Source organism: Lissotriton vulgaris, chromosome 6 (assembly GCF_964263255.1).
Source record: "Lissotriton vulgaris chromosome 6, aLisVul1.2, whole genome shotgun sequence".
Taxonomy (NCBI): domain Eukaryota; kingdom Metazoa; phylum Chordata; class Amphibia; order Caudata; family Salamandridae; genus Lissotriton; species Lissotriton vulgaris.
Window position 1 is genome coordinate 599,347,021 of NC_141694.1, and position 15,036 is coordinate 599,362,056.

Below are 15,036 nucleotides of genomic sequence, written 5' to 3' on the forward strand. Positions count from 1 at the left end.
ACTGCACCTTACAATCCCAATAAAAAAGTAACAAAAAAATTAATAAAAAAGGAATCTCTACTGCTGTGCATTGTGGTTTCACTCAATGTAGCATTCACTGTGCAGGTATCCAACATACAATAACACAATGCTTTCTTATAAGTTTCAGGTGCACTCTGCAGTTTACCCTGTGAACTTTTATCTGCTCAGCAGTTCTGTGAAGGTCTCTCAGCTGCTCCTCGTACAGCGCCCGCAGTCCGGAAGGCCGCGTGTAACGGTTTTGTAGGGTTTCAATCTCAGCCTCGAGTGATTTGTTCTGTTGCTCTAAATCGCGTACCTGTGGACATTAATTTGTTTAGTCATTCATGAGTTCCAACTTTAGTAAATCCATTTTGTGATTTCAATGCCAATAAATATTTCTTATAAACAAGAGACACTCCGAACTTATGGGCGTGTTCACGAAGATATCACGGAGTAAAAAAAGTAGTACTCATATAGGACTATTTGACGTATTCTTACATGCCTTCGTGAATTGGCCTAAAAACAACTAAAATGGAAATAAACGCAGGAATACCTAGGGAATAATTATATACAATTAATGCAAATAGAAATGACAGTGCTCTCTTTGCAGTTTTACCAATAGGGAGTTAAACTTTTCAGGGCAGATTCACAAACACTTGTAAGAGCATGTAAAAGAGTACTCCAGTAGTATTACTTCCCATATTCAAAAATGCCTTTTTAAATCGACCACTAAGCATCTGATGGAGGGCTAGGTTCACAGAAGTTAACAGAGTGCTTTAGGACTATAGAGAGGCACATGCTTTTGCAGCTATTCCGATCAGTCATTGTTAATCTTGAAAAAAATTACCTTCTCAATGTACTTAGCCAGTCTGTCATTAAGGCCGACCATCTCACGCTTTTCACTGCTCCTCATGTTTAGGAATTCCTGGTTTGCTGCACTGGCTGCTTCCAGATCCACTACTGCCCCCAAGGCCGACCCAAAGCATAAAGTTGCCATGCTACAGGATGAAAGTAAGCATCACGGCGTAAGCATGTGCATGGCATAAGGAGCACATTATCAATTCTTCTCCATGAATGGTCATTTCTTCGCATGCTATTGAATTGTGTCTGTTGTGACTAAGGGCCAGATGTACAACAACATTTTGCATGCACAAACTGGTTTGCGACCCGTTTTGCGCATTCAAAATTCCTGTGGGCCTTGTACAAACACTATTTCGCGACTCGCAAATAATTTGTGACTCGCAAAAGTGTTTTGCGACTCGCTATTAGGAAGGGGCATTCCCTTCCTAATAGAGACCCCACAAGCCATGTAAGAATGTTTTGCAACCGCAAAAAATTAAACGAAAACGTTTCATTTTTTTTTTAACATGCATCCCGTTTTCCTTTAAGGAAAACTGACTGCATTTGAAAAAGATAAACTGCTTTATTTAAAAGCAGTCCCAGACATGGAGGTCTACGGAGCCCAGCAGGCCACCATCCCTGGGATGGCCAGCTATTCCCAATGGGGTCGCAAATAAGAGCGCCTCATAAATATTCATGAGGCATGCAATTTGCGCCCCCATTGGGAATCGCAAACAGAGTCTCAGACACTGTTGTACATTGGAAATTGCAACTCGCAATTTGGCGAAATTTGCGAGGAGCAATTTTCAATGGTCGTACATCTGGCCCTAGGTCCTTTAGTAATCCTACTCCATTGAGTGATGTTATATGAGAGGAAGAGGCAGAGGAAGATGTTGCTATCACTTAGCTGCTTATCACCATGTACGTTGCGCTTATAAAAGATGCCAAGAGATTTCACGAGAGATTTCAAACAATGAAAGTATGACAATGGCTCTCCCTACAAACAGCACAGCAAAGGCTGGGTTAAATGTTTAACTTAAATATGCCTTTTCGCCATAGACAACCAGGGTTTAGAGCTCAAGCCACAGAAACACAACATATAACATTTATTTATGTATTGAAAGCATCCACTCAGAGTGTACACTTTAATTTGCCTTGTGAGACGATCTTTAGGACTGTGAACTACCTCCTAAATGGCCGACCTTCAAAGTGAATCAACCCGCAAGAAATCCTATATTGTGATGTATAATGGAACACATGCCCTGAGGAGGGTTTCATTATCTATTGACCTTCGAAGCCGAAACATCAAAGATTATTCCACATTGGCCGTATATCACTTTACAGTGCCTTCTTCATGGGGAGGAAGATTTTGATGAACACTTTACATATAACCAAGTGGAATTGCACTATGTACTGAAACTTATATGTGTATGGATTTTGGATACAAGAACTGTGTGGAATATATCAGTGTGATTTTTCTAACCCTCTACACAGATACACCATTAATGTTGCTAATTTAGCTCTGAAAATACCTGTTGTCAAAATATTTTCTTCGCATTTGTTGAATGCATGCTACAGAGCATGTCATATCAAAGTTCATGTATCTTTTATTGTTGAGGAGTACTTCATTTTTAGTGGGTTGGATTTATTTGATACCAACCGCACAGCATTGTTCCCGAATATACCTTAAACTATTCCTTCAGGAGCTCTCTAAGCACCTATACTTGTATTCTTAAAGGCATATTTCCTTTTCTGCCAAATTATGGCAACATCACAGCTTTCTATGGCCCAATCAAGTGTCTCCCTTCTCATATAACAGGCATATTTGTAGAGAAACTTTACCCCCAAGGAGGTCATTTTGGACAATTGACAAATAGTGAGTACTTACTGTTACCCAACTCAATGGTACTTATTTTGTCATCAACTGGAGAACGAAAGGCTGAGTGGACATGCCAGGATTTGAACTTCTTGCAATGGGGTCAAACACAAGTTTCTATAGTGAATGCGCTGGTCCCCTACACCACCAGAACCAGCTCTAGTTTACCTCTTTATGGGCCAGATGTAGGTCGACAATTACCGGTCGGTAACGACCGAATTCGGCCGTTACCGACCGGTAATTGGATTTTGAGATGTAGGGCCCTTTATTTTACAGATTCGGTAAATTTAAAGAATCGGTAAATTTACTGATTCCGTAAAATACCGAATCAGTAATTTGCCCGATTCGGTAAATTCCAGATGTAGGTAGCACTGTTGACAGTGCTACAGGCCTTCAGAATTCGGTATTTTACCACCCAATCCAATTGGGTGGTAAAATACCGAATACAGGTGTACAGCACATCTGTGCATGTACACCTGTGCCATGTGACACACAGACATGCCCTTATGGCATGTATGTGTGCCGCATGTCACACAAGCCTGTACTTGGGGTGCTAGAGGGTGTCAAAGTGACACCCCCTGCACCCTTGCAGGATTCGGTATTTACCGATTCGGTAAATACCGAATCGGTATTTCCCATTGATTCCTATGGGCTTCATGGCCCATAGGAATATGGATCATACAGATTCGGTAATTCTAAAATTAGAATTACCTACATCTGCCCCTTCCGATTTTCCGAATCTTAAATACTGAATCAGTATGATTCGGTATGTAAGAGTCGGTACATCGGAATTACCTAAATCTGGCCCTTTGTATCTTAACCGATTTTACCTGATTGCAATAATTGCAATAGGCAAATTGTGAAGGTACACTGTGTTTTTTGGGCAGGGGGTTTCTCTCTCTGAATTCTTTGCTATGATTTCAGAAGTGCTGAGTACAAAATACAGGCACAGCAGAACAAAATTATGATAGATTACAAGGTACATCAACAACAACAATATTGTCTGGTAGGTGTTCAAAGCTACCAGTATTCTAACTTAGGAACAATAGCTTAATGGGAGAGGAAGAGTAGTTTCCAGGGAGAGAAGAGAGAAAATAAAAGGAAAGGAAAAAAAGGGGGAGGGCATGGGGGCAGGATCAGGTATATCCACCCTCATGTGAATGTAAGAGATGCATGGTTTTGGAGACATGTGGCATGTGATAGCCTATGTGGATGTATATGCCCCTTCTGTTGGAGGAGGAAAGGGAAGAGCCATGACCCCAAGAGGCCTATGTCATTGTTATTGATCAGTGACCATCAGTCAGGCATGGGGTCCACACCTGCTGGTAGGTGTCCTGTTTATCAGCCAGTGTGTAAATAAGCTTCTCATAGGAGGCAGTCTTAAACATTTTGGTTAACCATTCCACATGCGTGGGTGTGTGGGAAATACCATAATAGTTTGGCTGAGGCCAGTGCCATTGAAACGAAATGGCAATCATGATACATCATTAGGGGGGGGGGGATATTCGATGTATTGTGTATGAACACCACTTGATGGGGTGACTGGAAGGGGCAGGATTCTGTATAGTGTGTTCGTCCACAAACCTCAGAGAGCATGAGAATTGTACAAGATATGCATCGTGTTGCATCCCTAGAGGTTGCATCACCAGCATTGCAAATGATTCAGAAGGCCCGCATGTTCCAATTTTGAAGGAGTCCAGTACTAATCCTACACCATCCTGAAATGACAGAATTTCATACTGGGCTTCCTCACACTTGCAGTCCAGGTTTTCGAGAACCACAGACCAGTCTTTGTCGTCGTAATCGAAGTGCAGGTTTGCTTGCCATAAAGTTTTCAGGCCTGTGTTTGGGGCAATGAGTACTTATGCCAAATCAGAAGGTTATACAGACCTGACATCACCATGCTATAGCGGCCCCACAGTAAGAGATAAGCAACAATTGGGAGCAAGCTGTAGGCCGCAATGGCAACTCAAACTGATAAAAAGACAGTGGCAGAGCTGTAGGTATTTCCATTGCTGATGCGGAGGATGTTGAAATTCCACCCTCTGGGCTGCCAAGGGTTTAAGGGTTCTGTGGATGAGAATCTGGAAGTGTTTCAATGCCCTCCTGCCGCCAGAGAGGCCAGTCAGGAATACCACCCCAGATATGGATACTAGTGTTCCGTACTGAGTGGAGCTCCTTCGTGCAGGCAAGGATCAATCGAGAAGAAATTGTGGACGTGTTTCCAGACTTGAGCCATAGCCTGAATCATAGGATTGGCAGAACATACCTTAAGTGACTGTATGTGTAGAGAAGTTACAGACTGGGTGAGCTTTGAGTGATGTTTCTCTTTATCAGGAACCAGAGGAGGGGGTTGTTTATCCCTTGTTGCATGAAGACGAGTTTTATGATATGGAGTGTTAGGGAGTAGTGTTCAACAAAGGGAAGTCCCAGGCCACCGTACCTACTCTGGGTGATCAACTTGGAGCTAGCTAGCAGCGTTTGGCGGTGCCCCCTGTGACACCCTTGATGGTCTTTTCAATAGATGGGTGGCAGCGTGATCAGGATCAGTAAGGGTAGCATGCCCAAGAATATGCAAATCATGGGAGAGTAACCATCTTGACAGCCTGAACCCAGCCCCAGATTGTGAGATTAAGATGCGTCTACTTGGCGAAGTCTGCTCGGGTCTGATCCAGGAGGGGTTCTGGATTATCCTTCATTATGCAGTCCAAACCTTTACTGATATAGACTCCCAAGTATATGAGGTGGGCTGGTGTCCAGCGGAATCAATAGCCCTAAATGTGGGACACTGTCGTGGACAGGGAGAGTGGTAGTGCTTTGCTTTTGTCTCAGTTGATCTTGTATCCCACAATAGGTGCAAACTTGGAAAAGAGAGTCAGGAGAGCCAGCAGGGATCTAGGGAGGTCTTTGAGGGTCAGTAAGATATCATCAGCGTAGACAAGAATGGAGGAGGGCCTCCCCAGTTTAAGAATGCCCACAATATCGGTTGATTGATGAATAGCCAAGGCCAATGGTTCGAGAATTAAAAAGAAGAGGAGTGGCACGAGCGTGCACCCATGCTGTGTCCCATGTCGGATTGGTAAGAAGGTAGATAAGAAGCCCCCGCAACTCATCTGAGCCAAGGGGGCGTCTTGTAACCATCGGACTCGTGCTATGAAGTTGTCTGAAAGTTCAGCCTTGGAGAGCACCATGAAGAGGTATTCCCATTCTATGCGGGCAAATGCCTTTTCGGTATCGAGAGAAAGGGCTAGTTTTTTTCCCCAAGAGTTTTATATAGCGCAAACTCAACCCGAAGGTATCTGAGTGCTTTACATGATCACCAGTTGTGTTACAGACGGACACATTCATTTTTTGGTGAGGCACAGGGAAATTACGTGATTTACCCAGATTCACAGGATGTTGAGCGTCATTGCCGAGACTCAAACCTGGTTCCCAAGATTTTAGGTCGACCGCCCAGCAATTAGACCAACATGCCAGACGAGGCACTAGCATGGGGAGGCACTAGCCAGGCTAGTGCCTCGTCTGGCATGTTTTCAACCAGCCAGAGGACATTGCCCACGATCCTAAGATAGTTGCAAGAAGTTTGGTCTGAGATCAAGCTGACCTGCATGGGGAGCATGAGCGAAGGAATGACTGTTTTAGGTCGGGCTGCCAAGCTGATGGCCAGGATCTTGGCATCCCCATTCAGGAAGGACATGGGTCGAGAGCTGTCGCAGGACAGCGGGTCCTTACTAAGCCTAGGGAGCACTGTTATAAAGGGCTTGTTGAAAATCGGTTCCAAGATATTCTGCTATGTCTGGTGAGGACCATATGTAAAATTCCGTGGGGACGCTGTCTGCCCCGGGAGTCCTGCTATAAAGTGAAGCGGAGATGGCACTCACAGTTTCCTCTTTGGTCTCCCGAGAGTAATTCCTGCCCATTGTCATTCAGCTGGGGGAGACGGACTGTACTGAGAAAGCTGTCAATGCGGGCCTTGTCAGTGATACTTTCTGGAGTGAAGAGGTTCCTATAATACTCTGTGAATGTATCCGCTATCCCTTGGGGATGAGTGATGAGACAGATGGTTCGCCCTTCAATAGCCTGGATAGTGGAGGCTGCCTCAAGTTGTCACAGCTGGGCTGCAAGTAATCTTCTAGCCTTCTCACCCTGTTCATTATGACGGCATCTCAGGTTATGGGGTGCATGTTCTGCTTTGGAGGGGAAAAGGGTTTTAAGGTCCGTTTTCGCCTTCTCCAACCATCAGTGAGCGGAGTTGGTGGAATGGAAGGAATATGACTGGGTCAGGTTCTGGACTTTCATTTACAGGGTGGCCTGATGGGTCACCCTTTGATTATTATGAAGCGCTCCGTTGCGGATGAGTTGGCCGTTGACCGTGGCTTTCGAGGACTCCCAGAGCTTCTGTGCGGTCATGGCAGATCCCTTGTTATCGTCGAGATAGGTTTTAAGATTTGATTGGAGGAGTACTTTTCTCTGAGGCATCTTATGAAAGGCGAGGACTTTTTTTGCACTTGATATAGTGGGTGAAGCCCTGAGCATTCCAGCATAGGATCGTCAAGGGAGTCGACACCATGACTAGCGAGTGTGGTGTCTAGCCGGGATGGGAGGCAAGATGGAAATAAGGATATCTGAACATGGATTGGGACTGTTGGGAGAGGGGGGAGAAAAGGAAGGAGGGTGAGTGAGTTGATAAGAGGGTGATAATTGGGAGTGTACGGGGGTTAGAGGTCGGGGTAGGTCTTGCGTCCTTCTACTAGGAAAAACAGTGGGATTGGGGGATATCCCTTTGATTGAAGGAGCTGAAGCATCATGTGAGCCGATTTCCTTAGAGCTTGGTCTGGTCTGGAGAAAAAGTGAAATTGGTTCCATGTCCTCTTAAGGGAGGGGAGGGCAGAAACAGGCAAGGGGCAGCGGAGAGTCCATCAAGGCCACGGGAGAGAGCCAAATGGAGGTGGAGTGGAGAAGATTCAGTGATGGCCACAGACACCCTCCAAGGGGTTCGCTAGGATACGTCAGTGTGATCTCCGGGGGAGAGGGGGTCTTGGGCAGGCAAGACATCCATCCTAACTGACCAGGAGAGGGAAGGGAACAGCTGAGCTCTGGGAGGTATGAACCTCTTTATTACAATGTGATTAAAGAAAAAAACCAGCATATAACATCATTCAATGCAATAGAAAAACAAGGCATAATGTCATTTAACAGAGTTCAGATAAGATTAGGATACTTGGGTGTATTTATTTATTTATGTATTTGTATAAATGCAGAGGTAGAAACAACGAGAAAAACTGGAGGTACTCATCAGTCCAGCATTGTGAAGTGTCGAGGTGGTGCCTGGTCATCATCATCATCAGTAGTTCCTGTGTAGATTCCTCCACTGCTCTGATGGCTCTGTCCCTCCCGCTTTGGGAGAGGGATTGGGAGCCCTAGTCCTGCAGCCTGTCCAGTCACCGGTGATGCCCCATAGTATTGTGAGCAGGAGTGCCCGATCATGAGCAGGAAGGAGAGTCATGTCCATAGCAGAATCCTGAAGAGTGGCCAAGAAGGCTCAAAAGTCCTCTGCTATTGAAAGTTCTGGACTTGCCATGTATGGTGATCTACATGCAGGCCGGTTTAATAGAACATATTTAATGTCCCATTTATGCAGTGCAGGTCAGAGAGCTAACAAGGCCGATCGCTTTTCATTCATCTCTCTGGAGAAGTTCACCCCATGCACATTTTGTGTCCTTCATAGTTGTAGGGTCTGTAGCTGTGAGCAGCGGTCAGAATTTTCTGAACCTGATGGTGTCTCAGAAACAAAGCTAAGAGCGGGTGGGGTTTGTCTCTGCTGGCCAGTCTGCGGCTGGGTACACGTTGGCCCTCCAAAGTTGGGGTGAAAGTCAGACCTAAGAAGTGCAGGAGTAAGTTGCAGAGATATCACCCTGCGTTGTCCCACTCACTCTTCTCCAGGAAGCCAAAAAAACAGATATTGTTTCTTCGGCTCCTATCTAAATTAATGTGTATGTGCCTGAGTGTGTCTCCTGTAAACGTGTGGGTTGAAAAGTTCCCCGGAGTATTTATGCAATGATTCAGGAAGTTGAGAGGGTATAAACACAGAATCATATTGAAAACCGGTTCCAACCCGGTGGCACAGAAAGTGCAGAGAGTACCCCTTTCTTTGAGGACAGATCTACGCATGGAACTAGACAAACTGTGCGAGTTTGACATTATTGAACTAACTGAAAGCTCAGAATAGCTTGCACCTGTGGTTTTAACACATAAGTGTGATAATGCCTTGAGTATATGTGTTGATTTGCGTGAGTTCAACCAAACTATTTGGGTGGATACAGAACCCCTTCCCTACACCAGTGAGATGTTCAGTACATTGGAGGGAGCAACAATATTTACCTCTCTAGTCATGTCAGTATCACACCATGAGGTAGGTTTGAGTCAGGAGTCAAAAGACTTGACCTCATTTGTAACTTAGGATGGAGCATTCTGTTTCAAACTAATGCCCTTCAGACTTGCATCTGCTTCACAGGTGTTTCAAAGACTTATAAAGGAGAGTTTCAAAGATTGTGAGGGCGTCTGGTACTTCCTGGACGACATATTGATCTTTGAGCAGAATCTTCAACAGTATAATATGCTTTTGGCCTGGGTGTTGCATATTCTGCAGGACAAAGAAGTAATATTGAGGGGAGACAAGTGCAAATGTGAAAAGTCTGGGGTGGATTCCTTGGACACCACATATCCAAAGAGGGTGTCAGTCCCAACGTAAAGTTGCTTAAAACTTTCGAGGAAGCTCCTATTCAGATAATAAATATCAACTGAGATCCTTCCTGGGGTTGGTTGAGTATCACTCAAAATGCATTCCCTGTTTAAATGACAAAGCCAGGCCCCACGAAATTTATTAAAGAGGGGTGCCTCATTTTTGTGGGTTGTGGAGTGCCAAGTTGCTTTTGACAAAGTACATTCGAACATTGAATCGGCAGGCCCTTTGAAGTTATTTGATCCAAGAGATAGTAGCATCATAGATACGAATGCCATGAACTGGGGGTTGGTTGATGTGCTCTTGCAGAGTAGAAGGTATGGTAGGGAAGATGTGGTTGCTTTCGCCTCCAGAGCACTTAGGGGTGCAGAACATACCTATTCTACCACATTAAAAAAAAGCCTTGGCACTTTGGTGGAGAACACAGTATTTTCGTACATATATCTGAGGAGTTCCTTTTTTTAAAGAATGGATCACAAACCTCTGATTGACTTATTCAGCACAAAAGGGGAGATAAGGCCACTCCCAGGATTGCCAAGTGGAAAAATTGGTTGCAGGAGTTTAATTATAACATTGATTAGGTTCCTGGCAAGAAGTGCATGATAGCCAAGAATGCCCTTAGATGTTTAGGATGTGGTGGTGTTTAGCAAATGCCATCAACAATGTGTTGAGCAGGGGTTTGGAAGAGAGTGAATGGAGAGAGAAGCTACATAAAGATCATGTTCTTAGTGAAGTCATGAAGTGGGTCGCACAGAGGTGGCCCAACACTAAGAGAATGGGCATTCCATATGGGCATGTGGCCTCAAAATTAACATGTGAAGATGGACTGCTGCGTAGGGTGGGCAAGCTGGTAGCACCTACAAGTTTGGAATTGGCACAAGAAGGTCAAATTGGCATAAGAGCAATGAAGCACAGAGTGCAAGAGGATTTTTGGTGGCCAGGGGTAGACAAAGCTGTGGAATGTTTCATGAGATACTGTGGTCCATGTTTTGTAAGTGACAAATCTAGGTGACGCAACCTACTCCAGTGAACTCAGTGAATTCCCCTTGGATACAAGGGCGAATGTGGCATTGGACACAGCCGGCCCCATAAAAACTTTAGGAAACAATTTCAAATTCGCTATACGTCAAAATAGCCGGAAGTGGGGTTTGTAAATGATGCCACCTCCTCTTCAGTCATTCAATTTCTACACAAAGTATTCGTAAGGGAAGGGTTCCCTGCTGAGATTGCAACAGATAATGGAACGCATTTGGTATCAATAGAAATTGTATCATTTCTAGACTCCCACGGCATTAACCATGTGAAAGCGTCCATTTATCATCCTAGGAGCAATGGTCTTGTCTAAAGCTTCAACCACACAATGAAAGACCATTCGCAGTTGGCAACTGTCAACAACTTAAATTGGAAGACTGTGGTTGATGACATACTGGGGCATTTAGGACAACCCCCAATTGTTCAAAAGGGGTTTCTCCTTTTATCCTGTTGTGGGAGAGAATTCCTTGTTTAAAACTCAAGCGTGAGTGCATAGGTTGGAATCATATTGATGATGTGAGACTGGCGGGGTGGTGGACGTGAGGATAAAGGTACAGGAGAAGTATGGAAGTGTTAGCATGAAACTAGACCTTCGTGATTTTAAAGTGGGTAGCTTGGTCAGAATCAAGAGGCTAGGACATATTCTCAAGGGTGATTCTCGGTTTTCCACCCCCAAGTGATTGGTTAAGGTAAATACTAGTACAATCCACACTAGTGATGGCGAGGTATGGAACAAGGACAAGATTTTCATTGTTCCTGAAAGTAAGGTTGACCTTGTGCAAACTCATCTGGGGAAAACATCTGGGGCTGGGTTTTTAAGGAAACCGTGTGTAAACCAATCTAGAAATGAAAGGCATGAACCGGTTTGGAACAAGGATTACATTGTTGGGTGTCCATCAAGCAAACTGTGACTTAACGCTTAATTTCTTGTGTTGTTGAATTGATTTGTTTTTTATTATATTTCGGTATCTATGTCTCTTTCTTGGTTGTATTGGAACTCGCATGGGATTTATTGAGTATTATGCTCTTTTCATTAAATAGTTGTACATTTATTCTACTTCTGTTTTGTAAATACTATGGGGGGAGGATGTTTTGGGTTTGTCTCTTAATGGATCTCGGTGGAGAGCATAGAATGTAGTAAGTTAGGGTCTGGACTTCCTAGGAGGGTATTTGGGAGATAGAGAGACGAGGATAGCTATGCTGAATGATGTACTATGTATATACACAAGGGGTATACCCAAATCACCCTCCTATACCTCGGTATGGAACACTATAATATGCAAAAGGAGATAGGTACGCAAGAATTTATATATCATTTTATTTTTCATCATAGGGAACATTCAATTAGCCTATCATCAGTCTATAGTCCCACACAAAAATATATTGACCAAATTACTTTACATACGCAATGGGGCCGATTTTTTAACAAAAACCTAATAACAATCAGAAGCACAAGGACATACAAAAATACATGTAAAATATATACGAAAAACAGTTATAAACTCAACTCTACGTTGCCAATACCCAAACATATTTATATAACTAGTGTACACACTTTTAATTGGGTGATTGTGTAATTGAATGTTCCCTATGATAGAATAAAATGATATCTTAATTCCTCCGTACCGATCTCTTTTTGCATATGAATGATATACTAGTGGCACTCTACTTGCTTTGAACTTAAGGAGTAAAATCCCCACTTGTGGGCTCCGTCCGGAGTCACACCATCATTTTAGTCATGGCGTATTTGCCTAAACTCCAAGCCCTGTGTGTTAGAAACGGGATCTCTGGCTGGCCAAGGCTTGCGCCAACGTCAGTCAGAGACCACTACTTCCACGTCAGGGCAAGGGAGTCACACACCAAGATAACCCCTACTCACCCTCTAGGTAACGTGGCGCGAGCAGCAAGGCTAAACTTGGAGGCTATGTAGGTTAAGTGTTTGCGCGCGCACCCAGCAACAACACCCAAGGCCCACCACAAAGGAAACTCCACACAAGGTTATATAAAAATAGCCTTTGTATTATATCAAAACACATTAGATAAGAACACACATTTTACAATGTGCCAACAGGCACGGGCAGAATTTACAGGGGGGATATTTACAAGACAGGGCCACCTGGACCACTGTCAGGAATCATCACTTTTTAGGAATAGTAATTAGCACATAGAATACTTTTAGAACCAAATAGAACATGTAGCACAAATTAGCACACAACCAGTAATTACTGGTAAAGCATAAGAACCTCCTACACAACCCTAACCACCTTAGGAAAATATTGCGCAGGGAACCAAGACCTCACTAGCAACACCTGTACTAGGAGAAAAACAACCACCTAGGAATCACCAACATCTAGGGGTATAAGCATAGGAACATTACACATGATGCATTAACATTCAGCGGTGTAGGGAAAGAAAACACATGATGTATCAAAACACATTCAGAGGAGCATGCCAAGAAAACACATGATGCAGAACCTACATTCAGCGGTGTATGCACGGAAAAACATATGATGCTTCAGAACACATTCAGAGGTGCAAGCACAAGCAATTGCGCAAAACTCACATGAGCCACAACCTGTGGCAGTCCCTAGGCCAACTGGCCTTTCTAGGGCTAGGACGCCCTGTGTCCAAAGTCAGGGGGCCTAAACGGAGCAGTTGCCCACAAAGTGCTGGGCAACTGGTGCAAACAATGGTGGGGTCAACGTTGGAGCCTTCCAGGCTCTGAAGCAAAAAAATGTCCCCTCTGAGCCTCTCAGGGCTCTAAACAAATGGCTGCCCCCTCTGAGCCTCTCTGGGCTCTGGAGCACAACTTGAACTGCCCCCTAAGCCCCTCCGGGCTCTAAATCAATAATGGCCACCACGAGCCTCTCGGGCTCTGAAAACAACTGTGGCAGGGGGGCGGCTCTCTGGTGGAGCCTCGCAGCGCTTCAAACAACAATGGCCCTACGAGCCTCTCTGGGCCCGTCACTATCGTTGGAGTCCCTCCCGGGGGACTAAAAATAAAAGCAAAGGGGCCCGAGCCTCTCGGGCTCTCAGCAACGAAATGCCCCACTGGTTGGAGCGGCCCCCTGGCAACCGGGGCCGCTCTGCGCACAAGTGGAAACTGTCCCGCACTCGGGGAGAGAGCACAGGGGGGGCGGGCACCGGCAATGCGCCCGACGCCTCCCCCTTCTCTGACAACACTGCTTCACTCACCCGCTCTGCGAGGCTGCCGGTCGTCTCCTGTTCACCGGCGGCCACACAGGGCTTCCAGGCTCTCCTCTCTCTCTCGTCCTGAGGGGGGCGGACTTCCGGGGCCTGCTCCAGACGCACTCCTAGGCTTCCCCAGACCGGGGGAAGCGGAAGGGAGGCTCGCCGGTCCCGTCCTCGTCCGGGCGTCTTCTCTGGGGTTGCCTGGCTTCCTGCCTCGGGTGTCCGCCAATGACAGCGCGGCCCCGAGCAGGGAGGCGGGCACTTCCGGGTCGCACTTGGCAGCGGCCCGGCAACGTTTTCAAAACACTCCGGGCTGCGCCGGTGACCCTCTAATTTAAATATAAGGCGAGGTGGGCTCTCGCTATGGGGGCCAGGTCCCTGGCGAGGTGGGCACTCGCCAGGGGACTTCAAAATTGGCCAATCCAGCGGGCACACGCCGGGTGGGCACCGGCTGTAGCAGGCAAAGCGCTCCCAAGCGCTACAGCCCGAATAAAGCGCTGTTAGGCGCTAGAAGGAAAACGAAGCGCTCCCAGGCGCTAGGGAAATCAGAAAGCGCTCCCCAGCGCTAGAAGTAATAAAAAGGTCCAGCAAAGTCCATTCAGGGGCAGGGGGCAAGGCTGGGCCCAGAGCCAGCACACTGGGTCTCCAGGCAGGGAGACACCCCAAGTGGCGATCCTCTGGCCCAGCAGCAGCAACAGCAGCCCCCTCGGGATCCTGGAACAAGAACCATTTCAGTGGGGACACAGCCCCATTTTTATACACTGAAATCCTTTGTCTGTAGGTGCAGGGTGGGGGAGAAACCAGTCGCAGCTGGTTCTGGAGCACTCTTGATGGCCCAACCACCCATTTCATTCACTGGGGAGGCTAGGGTCGTTAGACACACCACAGGGGGGCGGAGCCAGCATTGTGTGGGAAAAACCCAGCCCATCCAGGACACAGGTACACTCCTCCCACACATCACTCATGCTAATCTCCCACTCACCACCGGGCAGACCCATCCAGACTTCCTGGAGCCTGGCATGCCAGCCAGCTCCAGCCAATCACGCTCCAGCACCCTCACTGCACACATATCTCAATGTCCAGAAGTAGCACTTCCCTTCTAGACACATACATGCCGCATACACCATCTCGCAGCATTCACTCTCACGAGTTTACACATACTAAATTCGAGCCTGCACTCCCCACGCATCAGGAACTACTAGGGACACAGACATTCCCCATGCATTCCTATGGGAGGGCAGGCCAGCCTAACTACATGCACGCACTTTACTCTGGGACCCAGGGAAAAAGTGCGCCAAGCCAGATATCATGAACGCCAGGTCGCCATCAAAAGCAAAAAGTTCAGGGGTGAACC

The 15,036-nt window shown here is 46.1% G+C and overlaps 1 protein-coding gene across 1 annotated transcript in view; it reads right to left on the reverse strand.

The window, feature by feature from the left end:
• Positions 1–15,036, reverse strand: part of LOC147707767 (desmin-like) — a 117,351-nt gene that overhangs the window by 93,696 nt on the left and 8,619 nt on the right. Inside the window, exons 2-3 of the mRNA XM_086926619.1 lie at positions 848–998; positions 167–316 (exon numbers count right to left, since the gene is read on the reverse strand). Of these exons, the coding sequence (XP_086782745.1) occupies positions 167–316; positions 848–998 (301 nt within the window). The remainder of the gene's footprint in view (positions 1–166; positions 317–847; positions 999–15,036) is intronic.